Source organism: Eulemur rufifrons, chromosome 17 (genome assembly GCF_041146395.1).
Source record: "Eulemur rufifrons isolate Redbay chromosome 17, OSU_ERuf_1, whole genome shotgun sequence".
Classification (NCBI taxonomy): Eukaryota; Metazoa; Chordata; class Mammalia; order Primates; family Lemuridae; genus Eulemur; species Eulemur rufifrons.
The window spans coordinates 42,302,844-42,324,945 of NC_090999.1; the positions used below are offsets into that span (position 1 = coordinate 42,302,844).

The 22,102-nt window shown below is 37.0% G+C and overlaps 1 protein-coding gene across 2 annotated transcripts in view; it reads left to right on the forward strand.

Annotated features, from left to right (window-relative positions):
- The window catches only part of CWC27 (CWC27 spliceosome associated cyclophilin), a 194,075-nt gene extending 174,821 nt beyond the window's left edge, over positions 1-19,254 (forward strand). For both annotated transcript variants that reach the window (XM_069492058.1, XM_069492057.1), the window contains one exon: positions 18,626-19,254. In XM_069492058.1, the coding sequence (XP_069348159.1) occupies positions 18,626-18,649 (24 nt within the window). In that variant the 3' untranslated portion in view covers positions 18,650-19,254. The remainder of the gene's footprint in view (positions 1-18,625) is intronic.
- The last annotated feature ends 2,848 nt before the right edge of the window (positions 19,255-22,102 follow it).

Here is a 22,102-nt window from a genome sequence, read left to right on the forward strand (position 1 = left end):
TATAATAGTACTCATCTTTTAGAGCTGGTCATAGTATATATCACCCATTCTCATCTTTGGAATATTTTCCACATTCTTTTAAAGAAATATACCATCATGGAGGCATCCACTAAAACAATCATTCTTTTTTTTTCACCGAGAGTGCCGAGACCAAAACCTACTCTGTAATCCCACATATTGAATTATCAGCTAATTATCGATCAGACTGCCTGGGTTCAAATCACTGCTCAGACAGCGACTGCTGACTGTTAAATGACCTGAGCAAGCAGCTTAACTGCTAAGCCTCAATTTCTTCACCTGTAAAGTGGCGATAACAATACCTACCTTAGAGTTATTGTTAGAATTGAATGAGATAATTCACATAAAGCACTCAACACAGTGCCTGACTCTTAGAAAAAGCTCAGGAAATATTAGGTGTGAGAGTGGGAAGGGGGGTGCGTGGTACTAGAGTAGTATTGGTAAGGTTTGACATATTACTTAAGCAGCACAAACTAAACATTCTAAATTAAATTGGCAAAACGTTAGTTATACAGTCCTCTTGATCTAATAACCTCAAAGAAAAATGATATATGAAGAAAAGGCAAATGTTAATTTACTTCACTTATGTTATCTGTGACCTAGAAGGAATGTAGACATATTCATTAAATTTGCTAGTGGCGCTCAATAGTTCTATTTTATAAGCTGTTGAGCAAAGGAGAAAAGTATAACCTTGTTAAAAAAAAAAAAAAAAACAAACATGTTCTTTAGCTGAAACCAGATTACAAAATGCTGAGGCTGGCAGAGTTTAGCTAATATAAATTTAGCATTCATAGAGAAAGAGGAGGAGAGTGGACAAGATTACCTTTTCTATGTTGGGAATATACAGTCATGGATTGTGGACTCTCTCCAGAATCCTTTTTTTTTTTTTTTTTAGCTGACAGGAACATCTTGGAACAGAGAAAAGCTCTGCATGCATAAGTCATTTATTGCTATTGGAAAGAAAGTTTAAGGAGCAAAAGTCCTCAGGATTAGCATAATGTAGTAAAAAAGTCATTTCAGCATGGTTGTTTCAGATAGCAACAAAATCAGTGCAAAGAAATTTGCTATTGTACACAGGCAACCAAGAAATTCATCAGTAAGCGTTCTGATACTTTAACCTTATCTCAGAGAAAATTAAATGATTCTTAAAGCAGGATAGAAAAACCCAAGTAGCAAGATTCCAGGTGAAGTTTAGTGAAAGAAGATGCATAATTCCTACATAGTTGTTTGTATTTCTTTAAAGGTAGTTTTAAACCATGTCATTTTCTTTCATAGAGTTATTAAATGAAATTAACACTAATTGTTGTACTAATTTTTTTCAAATAACCTAATTTGTATTTATAATATATGTTCAATATGTAAAACATTTAAAAAGAAGAGAAAGAAAAAATCACTAGTGATTTCATATCCTACAGGTAATCATCATTAATGTTTTTGTCTATCTTCCCAGACATTTATATATAGATGCTTTTCCCAAGAATAGAATCATGCCATACCTCTTTTTTTTTTTTTTTGCTTTCTCTCTTTTCAGTATACTAGCAACATTTTTCATATCATTAAATATTCTTTTCAACATCCCTTTGGATAGTTATATAGTATTCTATCAGGATGATATAGCATAATTTAACATAGGTCCTTTTTTGGAAAAATTCACCCCATTTTTAATTATAAGCCTTTCATGAATGAATAAAGCAGTAAATATTTTGTGAATCCATTGTTATGTCCTTAAGCTAAAGGAAATGAAACTGCTGAGTCAGATAGGTTTTTTTTAAAAAATTTTTTTTAATTGAGGTATAATTTACATATTAAAAAAGCACACAGTTGTTATCTGTTCACAGTGATGAATTTTGACAATCGTATAGCCCCATGTTAACACCACCAAAACAAAATATAGAACATTTACATCACCCCAGCAAGTTCCCCCGTGCCCCTTTCCAACTAGTCTCAACTTTCTGATTTCTATCAGCTCAGGTATGCCTTTGGCAACATTTTCACTAAATTGCATTCCAGGAAGTTGAATGATTTATACTTGTATGATCAATGTATGAAGTTGCTGGTTTCTCCTAACCGGAGATACTATGTGAGTATGTGTGCATTACAATAATATCATAGATAACTGATATGTATATACACACACACACACACATATATAAAAATTATTACCAATTTCTACTTTGTACTCATTTATATTTCTTTGTTTACTGGTAAAGTTAAACTTTTTCGATATGTTAACTGGCCATTTATATTTCATTATTGTGATGGTGAATTGTCTATTATGTTTATATATTTCCTATTGATTTACAAAAGCTTTTAAAATTAAGGACATTATTTTTTGTTTAAATATTTTTACCAGTTTATTGTTGCCTTATAACTTGTTGATGGGGGGGTTTGTTTTGTTTTTAAAAAGGAGTTTTAAATATTTGCATTGCTAACTATGCCAGTCTTTTCCTTCTGCCTGGTATCATTCTTAGCCTCTTCATAATCCCAAGATTATGTAAATAGCTAGTTATATCTTTCTCTAGTGTTTTTATGGTTTTGCTTTTATTTTAATTTGCATCAAAAATCCACCTAGAATTGATTTGGCATATTATATTAGGTCAATATTATAAATTTATTATTTTTTCTCTAAATTGCTAACCATCACAAATGAATAATCCCATGTTTCCCCCACAGATATTAAATGTGTGCTTTATCATACAGCAAGTTCTTATGTATGTTTTTGGGTCAGTTTCATTATTTTATATTGAATTTTTTGTCTATTCCTTTGCCAATACCTCACTACTTAATTATCATAGCAATATAATACTTTTTAGTATCTGATAAGGCAACTTGGACCTTTATTGTTCTACACTTATATTTTTACTTTAAAAACTTAAGTGAGTAGATAATGTGCTACATTCTTATTTTCTTTTAGTTATCCACACCTGGGAAAAGCTTAGACAATAGACTATGGAATCAATAAAAAGGCCCCATTATTTAACAGGTGGCCACTACCTGAATTGCAGTACCAGTGCCAAGAAGGAAATAATTAGTCTTTAGACAGACCCTTCAAAGTAATGGAAAAGATCACATGTGGAAAATAAGTAGTACGAGGAATAAAAAAGAATGAAACATAGCATGTTTGATTGCCATTTTCTAGTATAGTTATATAAATGTTTTTATGGGCAGTTTAATCAGAATTTTTTCCATCTCCCTGATACACTGAACAAAAGTACAAAGAATTAACAAAGTCACAGAGTAGATATCGTCTCATTTTCTTCTATTTTACCTGATGTGAATCCCTAGGACATCTAGGATGGCCACATATAAATGCAAGCCACAAAATCCTCTTCCAAAGACATTCATTAAGAATTGTTCAACTACCTGCCATTTTGCGTTATTAATATTCCTTCACTCTGGTATTAATGCAGATAATCAAGTTAAATGTAACAATAATGTTCTATTCTTTGTGTGCAGATAATTCAACTGATCACACAATCAGTTAAATGCTGGGCTTGAGCTGTTTTCAGTAGAAATAAAAGTTAAAGTAAGAAATTGACTTTTACTGAAGATTTCCAAAGTACCAATCTCTTTTAGACCTAGATAGTGTCATTATGCCCAAATTATATGGGAAAAATCTAAGGCACAGAAAAGTTAAGTAACCTGGGCAAGGTCTCACAGCTAGAAGTGATGGAGTTCAGAAACAGCCAATCATGCTTGGCTCAATAGTTTGATTCTATTTGTTTCTGAAGACATTCTCTCTTATTTGTGATTTTGTTTTGCTGTAAGTAATATCACATTTTCTGCTAGAAAGAAAATCATTCCTAGTTTATATGGTGAAACTTAATGCATCAGTATTTCATGGCTTTCTATAGAATTAGCTTCCATATTGTCTTCCTCCCAAGCAACAATTTCTCTGAGCTAGCCTGCATATTTTTCATATTTTCCAATAAAACACTGTTGTTGTTCCTGTTGTTGTTTTAAACTGTAGTGAAAAGGCCAAACAAGTGACTCCAGGACTTTATTAACTCTTAGTCAAAAATGTCTAGTCCCCTTTAAATCATGGAAAATGTTAAATTCATAGTCCTAATATTACATTCCCTATATTATTTGAAGAATTAAAATTCAGAAAGTTATTTAAAAGTTTGTTTAACTTGAACAAGAAGTTCCTGTCACATTTACTCCTAATTTTTCATAGGAATATAAATAGTAGGGTAGTTATGAGTATGGGATCTGGAGTCAGACCTGAATTTGAATCCCAGCTTGGAAACTTACTAACTGTGTTCTTGGGCAAATGACATAACCGTTCTAACTCTGCTCCTTAAAGTGTAAACTGGGGATAATAATAGTGCCTCTTTGGTAGGTCAGTTTATGGATTAAATGAGATGCTATTTTTAAAGGGTTTAGTAGGGTGTCTGGAACAATCAGTGCTCAATAAATGTGTTGTTTTCTTTCATCTTTGGTGTTGCCATTGTTATTTTTAAGAATTAATTTCTCTATATTTGACCACTGTCAGATCTATCAAGATAAGATGATTGGAATTTATACAATTTCTATAACATTTGACTATTTTTATGACTTTTTCTTACTTAGCTCATAATATCTCACAGTGATTAGCTTAAGTTTAGTTCCTGTCATAATTTTTAACATTCTGAGATAAAACAAATTGGAGTTTTTTGGTGGATAATAATGCCTCATTAATGAAATATTGGCTTTTTCCTTAAGGCTAGTACTAAAAAAAAGCAGGGGAGGGAGCACATATGAAGGAACTTTCATTGTAAATACAATTTAAATATAAAGCAGAAGAATATCATCACTTTGGAGAGCATAGAATTATAAGCTCAGTGTAATGTAAATGTTTTTATTCCATTCCTCTCTCTTGGCCAAGTTCTAAGGTAGTGATAAAATGAAGCAAGAAAGACTATGATTATAGACCAGGTTCCCTGGTTAGTGTTCATTTTATGCAGGACTATAAATAATGCTGCAAAAGACCAGTGTGGTTCTTTATAAATAGGCCCTTGTCAGAATTGCTGACCCTGAAACGGTGATTATTTTAATTCTAAGCTCTCTGTTCAATCCCTGAAGTCACCTCTTTTTCAGCCTTTTTCTCCTAGATGAAGAAAACCCTTCTGAATTAACTCTGTGCTTTCATACAATTTGCCCTGAAATAAGTTTCTGTCACATTAGGCAAGTTTGATTTGTTTGTGCATCTGTTTTGAGAGAGACGGGCAGATAGCCACGTACCCCAGCTGCTTACCAGGCCTTTTTGATAGGGAATTCCATCTTCCCTCTGTGGCTCTGCTAGTCTACTGACCATAGATTAAATGTTACTGGCTGAGCAGTTGGTTAACCCCAGGGCAGGTGTAAGAATGCATATTACAGATTTATTCTGAAAAGCCTCTTAAATCTTTCCACCTGTGTCCTGCTGAGTGTTAAGCATGTTAGATAGGCAAGAAAACCTAGAAACTATGTATTTCCCCTCTTGCTTAAAATATTTTGAAAATTACATCTTTCACATTTACTCCAACAAAATACTAAATATTTACTAAAAACACTCTATAATATGAGGATTTGTTTTTTAACTACAGGAAACAAACGACATTTTTCAGAGTTGGCTTTCAAAACCCCAAACTGAGAGGCCAATATAACATTCCTTTAAAGTTCAGAAGAAAGGAGATTTTCCTGTTAGTGGTTAACAGTAAAAGAAAATCCACTGGTTTTCATTGTTGTTTTCTTTTCCAAAAGCCATTGTCTATTTTCCTCTTTGCTTGGTTTTCCTGTCCTTATTTTTATTTGTTCAAGTATTTTAAAATTCTTTGTCCCTGTTTTTCTCTTACTGTTAATTTCTAAATCTCTCTTCTAAGTTTTTTTATCATTTCTGCTTGCATTTTTCTCTGCTTCCTCTAAATGACTGTTTCTGTTTCCCATTCTGAATCTTTTTTCATCTTTACTTTTCTCCCTTGATTTCTTTTTTTTTTTAATTTCAAAATATTAAGGGTGTACAAATGTTTTCATTACATGGATAGCCTTTATAATGCTTTAGTCAGGGCTATAAGTGTGCCCATCACCCAAAGGGTTCATTGTACCTGTTAGGTAGGTTTTTACCCCTTTTCTCTCCCCCCTCCCACTTCTTGATTTCCAACCATTTTTACCCATTTGTGCCCCTTAGTTAATTCCAAATTATTAAGAGTACACATCGGCCGGGCGCGGTGGCTCACGCCTGTAATCCTAGCACTCTGGGAGGCCGAGGCGGGTGGATTGCTCAAGGTCAGGAGTTCGAGACCAGCCTGAGCGAGACCCCGTCTCTACTAAAAATAGAAAGACATTATATGGACACCTAAAAATCTATATAGAAAAAATTAGCCGGGCATAGTGGCGCATGCCTGTAGTCCCAGCTACTCGGGAGGCTGAGGCAGTAGGATCGCTTGAGCCCAGGAGTTTGAGGTTGCTGTGAGCTAAGCTGACGCCACGGCACTCACTCTAGCCTGGGCAACAAAGTGAGACTCTGTCTCAACAAAAAAAAAAAAAAAAAAGAGTACACATGGTGTTTGTTTTTCTATTCTTGAGATACTTCACTTAGGATAATGGTCTCCAGGTCCACCCAAATTGCTGCAAAAGACATTAATTCATTTTTTTTATGGCTGAGTAGTATTCCATGGTGTGCGCGCGTGTGTGTGTGTGTGTGTGTGTGGATATGTATGTATATATACATATACGCACACACATACTCCACATTTTGTGAATCCACACATGAATTGGTGAGCATTTGGGTTGATTCCACATCTTTGCGATTCTGAATTGTGCTGCAATAAACATTTGAGTGCAGGTCTGTTTGATAAAATGACTTCTTTTCCTTTGCGTAGATACCCAGTAGTGGGATTGCTGGATCAAATGTTAGATCTACCTTTAGATCTTTGAGAAACCTCCATACTGTTTTCCACACAGGTTGTTCTAAATTACAATCTCACCAATAGTGTATAAGCATACCTCTCTTTCTGCATCCACTCCAGAATCTATTGTTTTTGGACTTTTTAATAAAAGCCATTTTAACAGGGATAAGGTAATATCTCATTGTGGTTTTAATTTGCACTTCCCTGATGATTAGTAACTTTGAGCATTTTTTCATATGTTTATTGGCCATTTGTCTATCTTCTTTTGAAAAGCTTCTGTTCATGTCTTTTGCCCACTTTTTAATGGAGTTGTTTGGTTTTTTTCTGGCTGATCTGTTTGAGTTCTTTATAGATTCTGGATATTAGCCCTTTATTGGATGTATAATTTGCAAATATTTTCTCCCATTCTGTAGGCTATTTGCTTTGTTGATTATTTCCGTAGCTGTGCAGAACCGTTTTAATTTAATCAAGTCTCATTTATTTATTTTTGTTGTTGTTGTTGTTGTAATTGCCTTTGGGGTCTCAGCCTAGGCGGATATCTAGAAGAGCTTTTCCTACATTTTCTTCTAGAATTTTGAACTTCCTGCATCTGGATGTCCATATGTCTTGCAAGACATGGAAAGTTTTCAGCCATTACTTTGTTGAATAGGTTTTCTATGCCTTTGCCCATCTCTTCTTCTGGAACTCTATGTCCCATATGTCACATAGGCTTTTTTCTTTTTCTTTTTCTTTTTTTTTTTTTTTTTTGTTCTAACTAGGTTATTTCAAAAGCCCTGTTTTCAAGTTCTTTCGTCTGCTTGATCTAGTCTATTGTTGAAGCTCCCAATTGTATTTTTTTCATTCATTGAATTTTTCAGTTGCAGGCTTTCTGTGTGATGCTTTTTAATGATATCTATCTCTTTATTGAATTTTTCCTTCAGATCATGAATTATTTTCCTGATCTGTCTGATGTTTAAGTCACCCAGTCTATGGTATTTTGTTATGGTAGCCTGAGCTGACTGAGATACACACGAAGTACAAAATAAGTTGAAATAATAATAAATGTTTGGACCACAGTTTGCCGTTTGCAAAGCCCTTTGAAGACACGATGTTTGATCCTCACTCTGACTGCATGAGGTAAATAGGGTGCACATTACCATCTTCTATTCACAGATGAGGAAACAGAGGCCTTGAGGAACAATGTGACTTTCCCACAGTCACAGTTAATCACTGAAGTGTAACTCAAACTCAGGTCTTCTGACTTCAGTCCGCAAAGGTTTCTATAGAAATTCAAAGGCAAGAGAGGTCCTGAGGCCATGGGCAGTCAGAAAGATTTTTAGGAGGAAATGGGAATTAAACTAGGCTTTGAAAGGACCAGGGACATAAACCAATGGGAAGGAGGTGGAAGGACATTCCAGAGAAGTGACGTGGACAGAAGTATGCTGCAGCCCATCTATGATACAGAGCAGGGTGTGGTCCTTTGAAAGAATCAAATGTGGGCAAAACTTGAAAATTGTTTTGTCTTGCTGAAATTTTCCTTTAAAAATAAAAAAGCTTGTTTTTGCTTTTCAAATACAAATCTCCTTTCAAGCCTCCTCCTGTAAAAAAAAAAAAAACTTAAACCAGGTCATTTAGGTTTGTGATTCATAGTCCCATAGAATAACAACCCTAAGTAATATCCAGGAGCTATTTAGTTAGGTTTCCTAAGAATTCTAACTGAACAGAGAAAAAATGAGAATCTGTCAACACAGTACCCTAACACAGTACACAGACTACTTATGTGTATGGCAAAGTTACACAAAGAATAGCAAGGTCTTTCAACCCCTATGGGGAAGGCTGTCTGGAGAAAAATATATGCATTTTCCTCCATCTCAAAGACTAATCATACACAAGCCAAATTCAGTCTTCAAGCCATTTAACTGGCCCATTTAAGAAAGTGTTGAATTTTCATACCATAAAGTCAGTAGTGGTAGAAAAACCTTGTTTCAGCTTTTTAAGTACATACTTGCCTTTTCTTTGGTATTATGGAGTTTGAAAGGTAAGTTGTTTACCTGAAAAAACCAAGGGTTTACCGACATAATTGCTAAATAATTTGGAATTATGTATTACTACTATCAAGGAGCAAAGTGAACAAAACCAGAATTCTAGCCAAAGGTTTTAGAAGTGACTGGCTGCCCAGAAACTTTTATTTACTCAGCAAACATTTATTGAGGGCATTCTTCCTGCCAAGCATTGCTTTGTAGCAGCATTGCCTGGTGCTGGTACAAAGGCCAATAAATCAGAGCCAGGCGCAGTGGTGCACACCTATAGTCCCAGCTAATTGGGATGCTGACTGTGACTGCACCTGTGAATAGCCTCTGCACTCCAGCCTGGGCAACATAGTGAGACCCCTTCTCTATTTAAGAAAAAACAAAACTAAACTAAACAGAGCTACCAGACTCAAGAGTACCTGTGGCCTAGTAAGGGAGACAGCAGTTACACTGTAGTGTGAGGAAGACTAGACTAAAAAGATGTTCAGGATTCTTTGGGAGACCAGAACAGGCCCTTAACCCTGGGGAAAAAAGAATAGGACAGGCCAGGAGAGGAATCAGGGACCATTTCTCAGAGGGGATGACACCTCAGCTAATTGGAGGGAGAGGAAGTGTGTGGCGTATAGAGAGGCAGCAAGGAGGCAGGAGAGTACAGCATTTGTTCAGGAAACTGCAAATGATTGTGATGTCTGGAGCATAAGATGTGATGGGGGAAGTCACATAGGAGCTTAGAGAGGGGAGCAAAAGCTACGTTATAGAGGCCATATAAGGAATTCGGGTTGCCTTGTGTAGACAATGGAGAGCCTTCAAAGGATTTGAAACAGGAAAATTTTCATAGCTAGATTTGCACTTTTGAAAAATACATACAGCATAAAAGACCTGGATATCATCATCAACTACAAGGCAGTCCTTAGTAATCTGACGCCTAAAGAGGAGATTGCCAGACGTCCACCTTTGAAGGGACAGGCCATGGGCCCCAGGCTCTACGCCTCTTAGCTGAAGGGGTGTCCCTACCTTGCATCCCCATCTTAGGAAGAACAAAGAGACACTAGGACTGAGATTCTAGGGAATGCTGATTAAAGATAATAAGGGGATAAAATATATAGTAGAAAGTAATACTTTTTATTTTGAAGTAAGCATTCACCTAAAAGAGAGGTGCCTTTTCCCAAACATGCTCCCACATTGCTCAAGATATTCTAGAACTTCTCTTTTAGAATTGATTTAAAGGCCAGCCTGGGAGCCATGCAAGTAATCATTCATGTCCATCTATAGTTCCATGTTTTAAATTTTGTACTCCAAAATAAGTACTACCCAGTCTTATGTTTTAATCTCCCTTAGCAGTCCTATCCTTGAATTAACTTTTGATTTATTCCCAAAGTTAAATCCATCTTCACAGGATGAGTTTTTTACTTCTGAAGACATTCAAGAACGTACGTGGTCAATAACTTACCAGCTACAAGTTTCTCAACCTTCAGTCTCAGGGATTGCCTATGAAACAGGGATGATAGTAATCTCCTTCCTGTCTCTCCCATCTGGTTATTGTGAGAATGCGACCAAACAGAGAAAGCTGTTTGTGAAGTGCCATGTCAATGGGTGCTCTTATTGTTGTCCCACACTTGACAGGCAATTCCAGAATGTGTATTCGCCACGTTGTGATGTCGGTTGGTGTGTTCTGCTCCCTAACAGACTGTTCACTCCAGGAGAGCAGGGCCTGGCTCATATTTGGCTTTGTGTCACCAGTGTCTAGCACTGGCCTCATGCATAAAAAGCTCTTAGATGTCTGTTGAATAAATAATTAAGTTCATTGCCTTAAAACTATATATTAGAAATCGATACTGCACTCGTGATTATTCAGTTCAAATAATAGACTCATGGACCACTTAAGTTTCTTCAAGTATGTGAGTAGTTTATCATTAGGCTCCGTCTCTGAAGGGGCAACAATAGCTAATGAAATCAATCAGAAAGTGCAGATTCTTAAACTTTAGTTCTGTGGTCTTTACTTTGACTGCGTTTAAAAATAACCAGGAAATTTATTTAAATTACTGATGCTGGGACCCCATCTTGGGACAATTACATCAACATGTCTGGAGGCGGAAGCCTGGCACTAGTAGTTTTTAAAGCTACCTAGGTGATTCTAACATGCAGCCTGCATTTGATGCTGGGGCTCTAGAACTACGCTTTGAGAAACATTGCTTTAAAAAAAAAAAATCCTCTCCAGTTCTACATTAGATGCTATAGGAGAAGGAAAAGAACATAAGGCATGCTCCCATTGCAGTCTATTGAGGAATAAAAACTAGCAATCATTGATGTGAGTGCAGTGGAAAAACAACTAGCAATATGTGCTGGCTACAAGAGGTCATGAAAAGGTAGACTTGTACTGAGCTGAGGCTTTCTGCCGAGTCTGCTAGATGTTTTAGGGAGTTTATCATCAAAAGAAAGACTTCCCTGCCCACAAAAGGTCAGGCATTAGCTTAGCAAATCTTCTAGTACCAGCCAGCAGCCCCGGCCAGTACAAAGGGTCTGAAGGATTCATTCCCAACACAAATCACCATGCTCAGCACTGGAAATACAACCGTGAACAAGAGTGTGTTCAAACTGTCTCGAACAACTAACAGACTGTTCACAATTAAGTAAACAGACAATTACAAAATGGTGAGAGTTGATGAAAAAATGAAATAAGGTTGGTGAGATGGGAAGCAACCAGTTGTTAGAGGGTTTTAAGAGTCAGACTGAGGTATTTATTTCAGTCTAATATGATGGCCCAGGGTGGGGAATCTTTTCATGTTGGAAGGCCACATCAATTTAGCTGTAGTCAAATAAGGGCACATTCAAGAAACTTCAATTAGAAATACTTAAAAATGTACATTATTTTGTAAAAATTTAACTATGTTCTTAATAATTTCAAAAAATGAAAACTATTTGTTAATTTTAAAGTTAACTAAGCTTTTAATGACTTTGTTGTATCTTCTTTTTGTTGGAAGTACTTGAATATTTGGTTGCAGCATCGAGGTCCCTAGTTTCACTTGCTCCTCTAGAGTGAGTATCAGCCATTTGTGATCTTAAGGATGTCTTGATTGGGGTTAGGTTGGAGAATGTAGATTCGCAGCAATATGTGGTTCAAAAGCAAGAAACCATTTTTCAGGCATGTTCCCAAAGGCTTGGGTGCTTACTGCATTTCTCCATATTTCAAGTAGATCTTTTCTTAGCATCAATGACTTTAAAATGTCATATATTGAGAGCTCAATCAATTCCACCTGTAGTTCTTTAGGTGCCTTGGTGATATCAGCTAGGTGAGGCTGAAATGCTAATTTAAGTGTGATGTCGTAATTCTCAAAGTCAGTGAAACTTTCATTGTATTCTCCAATTAATAGGTCTATAACAGCTGTATATTCTTCAAATGATTTGCATCATTTGAAGGTCCTGCTAATCGATGACCTTTGCTAACTGGGGGAAATGTTCATCTGAAATTTCCTTTTGAAGAAGAGGTGTTTTGAAAAAAGATAGTTTTTTTCTGACACGCTTGGATTTTTTGCCATATATCATTTATAGACTTAGTTTTACCTTGCAAAGAAATATTCAAGTCATTTTGATTTGACATGATATCACACAGAAAAGCTGCATTCCTTTAGAAATCTTCTTTCAATAATTCACATTGCTGATTCTGTTCTTCATAAAATTTAACTATCTGTTCCTTTTTTTTTTTTTTTTTGAGACAGAGTCTCACCCCGGGCTAGAGTGCCCTGACATCAGCCTCGCTCAAACTCCTGGGCTTAAGCAATCCTTCTGCCTCAGCCTCTCGAGTAGCTGGGACTACAGGCATGCACTACCATGCCTGGATAATTTTTTCTATATGTATTTTTAGATGTCCAGCTAATTTCTTTCTTTTTTTTTTTTTTAGTAGAGATGGGGGTCTCGCTCTTGCTCAGGCTGGTCTCGAACTCCTGAGCTCAAACAATCCACCCGCCTCAGCCTCCCAGAGTGCTAGGATTACAGGTGTGAGCCACCACGCTCGGCCTAACTATCTGTTCTTGCAGAGGTAAAATTTTAGCTAACACCTGTCCTTGAGATAGCCAATGCACTTTAGAATAATAGGGCAAATCCACACTGAATACCTCATCTTTCAACTTTAGCATGTTATGAAACTGACAATGCTGTGTTGCATTTGCAGGAATATAGTTAACAATACTTATAACTTGTTGCAAGGTGCCACTTAAAATAGTAGCTCTAGCACAGAGATTTTGCTGATGCAAGATACAATGAAAAGAAATGAGAGCATCTGGATCTGTTAATACTTTTTTTATCTGTGCAAACCCTTCATGTTTTTTTGTCATGGAAGGTGCACCATCTGTATATACACTCACTAAATTTACCAAATTCAGTCCAACTTCACAACATTTATCTTGAAAGTTGTTGAAGATATCTATTCCCCGTGTTCTGTTCACAAGAGTGCCCAAAGCGAGTAACTCTTTATACCAAAGAAAATCTTTTGTTATGACCCAAATGAAGTATAAAACCCGTGTCAAGTCATTCCTATCATTGATTCATCCAAAGCGATTGAATAATATATATTTTCCTTTTGAAGTATTGCATGAAGTTCTGTTTAGTTGAAGGCTAATTCATACTGCTGATCAGTTATGGTTCTCCTTGAAAGAAGAAATTGTTTGTACTTTGAAATGTTTTTGGGATCTAAGCATCCTGCAACTTCAACAATGCATTCTTTCACAATATCTACATCAAATTTCACAAATTCTACATCTGAATGGCTTCCCTTTTTTTCCCCGGGGATATAAGCTACTTTATAAGTTGCTTCAATGGCATTATTTCCAGGTCTTATTGCTGCTTGAAAGAATTGTCTTTGCTTTTGCTTTTCACCTTTTAATTTCTGCAGTACAACCTTTTGTGCCTCTCCCTCTAATTTAAAATATTTGTGGTCCTTATGAATGTTATAATGCTAATGAGCATTGAATTTCTTTAATGTTAATATTGCAGTATCACAGAGCAAGCAAATCATCTTATCTTTAGTAGAAACAAGATAATATTGCAATTCCCAATCTCATTAAAATGTCTGTTTTCTTCCTTCAGCTTTCTCTTGGTCTTCTTTGGCATGATAGGCTGTTAAGCAGACAGAATTAGAAAATACTGTTGAGCTGTGCAACTATTCGCAAATTCCACTTGAAACAGAAACACAGTACATTCTTGTCAAAAGCTGATAACAGACTGGCATACCCAACCCCCATAAACTGTCATCAGCCAGCCTCATGCAGTAGTAGCATCAGTCAGGTGGAGGAAATTAGAACTAAATCATGAGCATAACAGCCGTCAGTTTAGCCCTTATGACTTACTAGTGTTCTAATTGTGCCAGTCAATCTAGGAGGATTATTTCATTGAAACTTATTTTATTCTTTGGTATTTTAAATATGTTCATTTTAAAAATAAAATAAAAATGTAAATGACAAAATGTATTAATAAAAATAAAAGAATTTGTTCTGTAAAATTTGGATTCAATCAAAAGGCCACACTTAAGGACCTAGAAGGCCACAGGTTCCCCACCCTTATGATAGCCAATCCCCTGATCAAAGGAATGATATAAAAGAAATGTGCAAGAAAGATTATTTTTAAACTTTTGGAAGAATTCAGGAAGACAGAAATAGTACAGATGTACTATTAGAACTAATAGGACACCTGCAACAATCTAAGGTTTGGGTAGTAAGTTCCTAAATTAGGGTGACTTGGATATAGGAAGGAATGGTTTATAGAATTCCCACTGAAAAGATAGCTATTTATATAAGCATAAATACTTTAAATGCATTGAAATCAGAAATAAATTGTTATTATTAGAATTCTATATTGCATGACTTACTATATGTCTGAGAATCAATTCCTCTCTTGCTATTTTCCATTGATACAAAGTTCTATTGTATCTTAATCTAGCTCACAATTGTGTGAGAACTTTAAAAACTGGATGTCAAGTTAGTGAGGTTAAGATCCATGTCCTTTTTGAAGAATCAGTTGTTTATAATTTTATACAATCCCATACCAAAAAAAAAACCCTTTCTCGTCAAACACAAATTCTATGAAAATAGTAAACCTCCATATTTGTCTAACACACTTAAGTCAATGTTCTTATTTGAGAATCTGAGCCTATGTGAAATTTTTTTTAAATCATAACTAAATGTTTTCCTTTGCCTTCAAGTGAACACACTCTAAATTTTTCATATGTAAATGATCAGTGTGTAATTAATTCCAAAATAATTCACTGCTCTTGTTGGGCCAATTCCATGACCAGCCACAAAGTGGATAGTATTGAGTTGTTGGGACATATAAGATTGTAAACCAGCAGACCCTCAGGACTGGAATTAAGTCTGTATTCTAAGCCTGCATGTGTATCCTCACAGAAGACTGTAAAATGCAGGCTCACTTTCAATCCATTCAGTCGGTGATTTATGGAGGCCCATAGGTCAGGAGTTTATTATGCTGAAAATCATAATAACAGTTTTGTTTTGCTTTTCAAAATGAAGTGGCCAAAGCATGTTGAAAGATAAATGGGTGAAGCATTTTGATTATGCTTTTATTTCTATTAAAGATTAAATATTATTGCCAAGTAACCAGCCATGCTAAGTATTATGATATTAAAGCTGAAGTAGTTTGTAAGCTGATAGCCCCTTCTTTCCTCTGGATTTAGGTTTGTTATTAATCAAAATGTTGGACTTGTTTAATGCAGTGGTGTATGAAACAGTTGAAAAAGACAGCTCCTTTAATTTACGGCTTTCTGTTTTTTTCAAATTTGTAAGAAAATCTGTTTCTTCTTGTGGACTTTGTGCTGTTGTTCATGTGTCTAGGTTTCATTTCTTATACCAGAGCCAACTAAATCCCATAGTTGCAAGATTCTCTCATGGCATACATGGGTGCCTTTTTCTGTTTTTAGTTGACAAATTCTGATAAAGGCATTTTTGAAACATGGACAATCCCTACTAGTTATGGATAGTACAAAAACCTGTCTGTATTTTTGGATAAAAAAAATGGGATAATTTTTGAATAGAAGAATTTGTATACAGAAAGTTATTAATAAGTTAACTAAGATAGTGGGATCTTTTAGTATCAATCTAGAGTATTGAATAAAATTGTTTTAAAGGGCATATGATTTCAACTTCTTCCTGGTGTTGGCTTAGGCATCAACACCCCCAGCCTGTAAACACTTGGAAAATTTGCTAAGCACTTACTATAATGCAATGTAAGGGTCTGGGCTCCCCTGATGTGTGATAAAGGAGTGGTCCCCAACTTTTTTAGCACCAGGGACCAGTTTCGTGGAAGACAATTTTTCCACAGGGTGGTGAGGGGCAGGGGCGGGCGGAGCTCGGGCGGCGATGCAAGCCGTGGGGATCAGCTGTAAACACAGATGAAGCTTAGCTAGGCTCGCCCACCACCCACCTCCTGCTCTGCAGCCCGGTTCCTAAGTTTCACGAAAGATAATTTTTCCACGGATGAAGTGGTGGGGAGCGGGTGGGAGGGGCTGGGGGGTAAGAGGAACTCAGGGGGTGACTGCGCCTGCGGACCGCTACCGGGGGGTTGGCCACCGCAGTGATCAAGAGCCTTTAACAGAACCGTCTTGCTGCTCTTCTAAACTTGTTTCTAATCAGTGGGAATACATTTGAAATTTCTAAGGAGTACACTTTGTGTACTGTGTTTCAGCGTAGACTGTAATAAGTTTTGAGGAAAAAAAACACCTCTCGGTATCTGAAACAAGGCTTCATTTATTACTCACTTAAGTAAAAAGGAGCTGTGCTTTTAGGCACAGTGTCTCCAAGCAAAGCAGGTTGCAAATCTTTACGTAGAGTTTTGGGTTCAGGAATGTTTAGGAGTTGACATCAGCTCCGAAGCGCCATTATTCCAAATAGGCTGTTGCTGATTGGCTTTCGAAAGTACGAAGCTGGCACTGGTTAGTTGGCTGTCAGAGGTGTATTTACTGAAGTGACTTGTCGCTGATCATTTAGACCTAGGCAAGTCATCATTAATTGATTAAATCCAGTTTAATTGTTTTTCCAACTGGTTCTAGTGGTTTACTTATTACCATGTATTACCATGGCTAAAACAATCAGCCTTTTTCTGGGAGTTAGAGATTATTTGACTCTCAGAAGCTAATACTTAAATTAGCTTCTGAGGAAATTGAAAGCACAAGAAAATCAGACTTTGCAGTGATTGCATGATGCATTTTCTAAATAAGGGTGTTTACTAAAGCAACAAAAGTATAAGAAGTCAGCAGCTCTCACGTGTGATGTGGCATATAAATTTATTGAGATCAGTTATGAAATTTGATACAAATAATGTATTGTTAATAAGGTATAGAAATGTGAATGTGATTTACCTCATTTTGTAAATTAGATCCTAGGTCATGCATGTGATAATATCACTCATACACACTGCATTCCAATAAGCTTTCTCAAGCGGATGGAAGGAGGTGGAAATGGTACGTGAGCCTCAACTTGTCAGCAGTGGTGAGCAGCAGCTACTGAACCCTTAGCACTGATGGTATCACTAATATTGTGACATTTAATTTCCCTCCCAACATCTTTTTAGGATTCTTCAAAATCTGGGCATATCCACTGGAGTTTGCCACACAAGTAAACATCACTCATCATTTGTGCTACTTCAGGGAAGAAACAGTAGGGGATCTTTGCTAGTGCCTACTGCCCAAATCTCTGCTTATGTAAGGCAAAAGAAATTAACGTCATATTTGGGTTTCATCTGAGAGTTACAACAGGTGTATAGGGGAGTATTAGTCCCATAAGCAATTTAGCCCTATCTGCTATGATGAAGAAGTGTGTGTAGGGTATGCCTAATTAAAATTTTGTTTAAATATCTTGTAGAAACAAACTTAATAGTTTTGTTTTCTTTGTATTAAAACCGAACTTTTCTCTTTCCAAATTCATCAACTGCCCTGTAGTCTGGTCCTTTGACTTCTGTGTTTATTCCTTACACTGTATAATGGGGGCACAGCTAATTATTTACGTATTTCCCTGCTGCTAAGGACAGCCAGCTTCTGATCACTTGAGATTCAAGCACATGTTGATATCTTAAGACCAGTAAGCTTTGGATGAAGTAGGAGAGCAGGATGGTTAGATTTGTTGCAGTGGACTGTAAGAAGAAGACATTAGTCCATAGAGTTATGCCAAAAGTTTAGTTTCCTTTTGTAAGAAAAAGAATATTTTTTTAACCCAGCAACTCCCCAGAAAAGAGAATCATAAGACCACTTGAACATCACTTTTAAATTTTCATAATATATTCCCTATTCTTGACCCATTTAACTACTGAAAACAAAAAAATCAGATAGGACTGGTTTATGGTATGGAGCTTTGCTCTGCAACCTGGCTCACTCTGGGTAAATGAATACGCTGTTTAAAGAAAGTAGACAGAGTGTTCTCTGAGTTTAGTTTGAGGAACACTTTTAGGTTGAACTCTTTCAACCTCCCATCATGGAAGGAACCTCAAATGAAGACTAAAGCAAACAGACGCGCTACTAGAAATACAAACCAGCAGAACAAACTCCAGACATGTTTTTCAAATTTAAGAGTTTTCTGAGCAGTTGGTTTCCATGTGGTATAAGCACCAGTAAACAACAAACCCATCTTGGTGTTCTGTGCCCTTATGGTTCATCATGCCAGTGATAGTGAAGTATAGAATTTCTACTTTCAGGTCCCATGCCAGAATCACTGAACCTCTCTCTCTCTTTAGGATGTCGCATGTACTTCAATTTGAGGATAAAAGTAGAAAAGTGAAAGACGCAAGCATGCAAGACTCAGACACATTTGAAATCTATGATCCTCGGAATCCAGTGAATAAAAGAAGAAGGGAAGAAAGCAAAAAGCTGATGAGAGAGAAAAAAGAAAGAAGATAAAATGAGAGTAAGGATAACTAGAACTTCCTGGAAAGGTGCCTGCAATATATGGCCTTGTAACAGCCATTGTTCCCACAGACGGCACCACTTAGGGGTGTGAAAAGAAGTATTTTTGAACCTGTTGTCTGGTTTTGAAAAAGAATTATCTTGTTTTGCAAATTATAGAATGATGTAAGCAAATGCTTTGGTTACTGGTACATGCTTTTTTTTCCTAATTGACTTTTTATATTGCTAAATCTGAAATAAAATCACTTTCCTTCCAGTTTACTACGTGTTAACAATTTGCAGACTGTGTAAGCCTATTTGTGTCCGTGTACCCTAAATATGCATAGGCTTCCTTTTCAAGACTTTTTTTTATAAGAAGTTCCTGCAGAAAGAACATTTGAGGGAAACCTTCCTGGCACTAACTTTGGAATATAATTAAAAAGTATAAAATGTAAGTAAAAAATAAAAAGTATATAAATATTGATGGTTTTACTTTGCATGTAAATATCTAAAAATAGGCAAGCCAGTATGACTTAATAGCCTCACGCCTTAAATCTTGAGGAAACCCCAGTGAATGTCCATGCCACCATGTCGGCCAGCACCTGGGTTTTTGTGGAAGTGGTCAAGACACTCCAGTACTCTGACGTCAGCTGAGCACAGTGCCCGCCCCAGCCTGATGCTTGGCCAGCTGCCCACTCCTCTCCCCTTCTCAGCACAGTGACAACAAAAGCACATGCAGATGTCTCATTCGGGCAGTAAAAACTCATTAAGAATTTAGCCTTTGGCCGGGCGCGGTGGCTCACGCCTGTAATCCTAGCACTCTGAGAGGCCGAGGTGGGCGGATCGTTTGAGCTCAGGAGTTCGAGACCAGCCTGACCAAGAGTGAGACCCCCATCTCTACTAAAAATAGAAAGAAATTATATGGACAGCTAAAAATATATATAGAAAAAATTAGCCGGGCATGGTGGTGCATGCCTGTAGTCCCAGCTACTTGGGAGGCTGAGACAGGAGGATCCCTTGAGCTCAGGAGTTTGAGGTTGCTGTGAGCTAGGCTGACGCCACGGCACTCACTCTAGCCTGGGCAACAGAGTGAGACTCTGTCTCAAAAAAAGAAAAAAAAAAAAAGAATTTAACCTTTGATGACAATCGTTCATACTGGTTATTTACTATATATTATCTACATTTAGTCAATTTATTCTAGAATCTGAATACTAAAACTGTACCACAGGTGAATGTCAGTCACCTAATAATACCTTACCAGTCACATCTTTTCAGATAGTGTCTCATCAGCTCTCTCTTTCAAAATGTAATCTAAAAGAAAAGTAATCTAATAGGCTTTCTCTAGAGCACTGGTTCTCAAAATGTAATTCCAGATGCTACACTACAGCAGCAGCAGCACCTGAGCACATGTGAGAAATGGAAATTCTTGCCGTACTACCCACCATTACCACCACTCTTCCAGATCACCAAATCTGAGACTTTGAGTCCTGAGGGCTTGTTAAGCAGATTGATGGGCCTTACTCTGCTGATGGTTCAACTTGTTTGGATATCTAGCAAAGTTAAAGATGTGTATATCCAATGATCCAAAAATTCTGATCCTAGGTCTATACCCTAAAGAAATCTCCCACGTTGCTCAAGAAGAGGAGTACTAAGACAGACATTGAAGCATCAACCAAAGAATGGATAAGTTGTTGCATATGCATCCTATGGAATACTTTATAGAGGTGAAAATCAATAAACCAGAGCCATATGTATTAGCATATGTTTAAAAAATGTGAAAAAGGAAACCACCCATATAAAAATATAAGACATACATACAATACATTATTATATATTGTTTGTAGATGTACACATATGTAGCAAAAGTATAAAAACATGTGAAAATGGGGGTTACTTCTGAGGAGGAGGAAGGAATACACAGAGGGCTACACTTGTATTCGTAATCCTCTATTCTTTTTTTTTTTTTTTTTTTTTTGAGACAGAGTCTGGCTCTGTTGCCTGGGCTAGAGTGCCGTGGCATCAGCCCAGCTCACAGCAACCTCAAACTCCTGGGCTCAAGTAATCCTTCTGCCTCAGCCTCCTGAGTAGCTGGGACTATAGCAGGCATACACCACCATGCCCAGCTAATTTTTTCTATATATATTTTTAGTTGTCCAGATAATTTCTTTCTATTTTTAGTAGAGATGGAGTCTCACTCTTGGTCAGGCTGGTCTCGAACTCCTGAGCTCAAACGATCCACCCACCTCGGCCTCCCAGAGTGCTAGGATTACAGGCATGAGCCACCGCGCCCGTCCTGCTCAATTCTTTTAAGCTAGATGGTGAGTACTCAATTCTCATTCTCTATACATTTTGGTATGCCTGAAATATTTCATATTTTTTTCTTTATGATTATATCTAGAATCTGAGGTAAGAAGACAGAAGAATTCCCAGTACTAACAAGAACCCTTTCTATTTTGCTTCAGGAAGAAGAAAGCTTCAAGGAGGAAAAGAGAGATGTAATAGAGGTGCCCTGGGAAAATGTTAACCCACTCAAATGCAGGATGATCAGACTGAAAGCCACCAAAAAATAAGCCAGTGTTTGGAAGTGTGCCCTATCTACTCCTTATCACAAGAGTTATAATATGGGTTTTATTTCAGATATTCACAAAACAGAATTTTGTTTTCCTAACTCACAAAGTCTCTGTTAGTTATTCTGATATGTATTACCACTGAATCTCTTTGTATTGAAGAACCCTAAAGTTTTCTTTACCATTTCTCCTGGAATGTGCCCACCTTACCAATTCACTATTATCCCAGGAACAGAGGGAACCACAGACCTTCATGGCACAAGCCAGAGAATAGATTTGTAGATTTAAAAGATGACTGAATGACAAAATTAAAACATCAGTTTGGGCCAGGTGCAGTGGCTCATACCTGTAATCCTCGCACTTTGGGAGGCTGAGGAGGGAGGATCACTTGAGCCCAGGAGTTCAAGACCAGCCTGAGCAACATAGTGAGACCACATCTCTACAAAAAGTAAAAAAAAATAGTCGGGCGTCATGGAGTGTACCTGTAGTCCCACCTACTCGGGAGGCTGGGGCAGAAGGATCACTTGAACCCAGGGGTTTAAGGTTGCAGTGAGCTATGATGATGCCACTGTACTCTAGCCCTGGCAGAAGACAGAGACCCAGTCCCAAAAAACAAAAGCAAAAAACAAAAAAACCCACAGATCAGTTAGTTTGGTTGAATGTTCCTCATCCTGCTTTAACCACAAGGAGCAGAAAGATCTGCAATTCCGCAGAGATTAGAATTCTTCCTACTAGAAGAATTTCAACATGATAATAAAATTC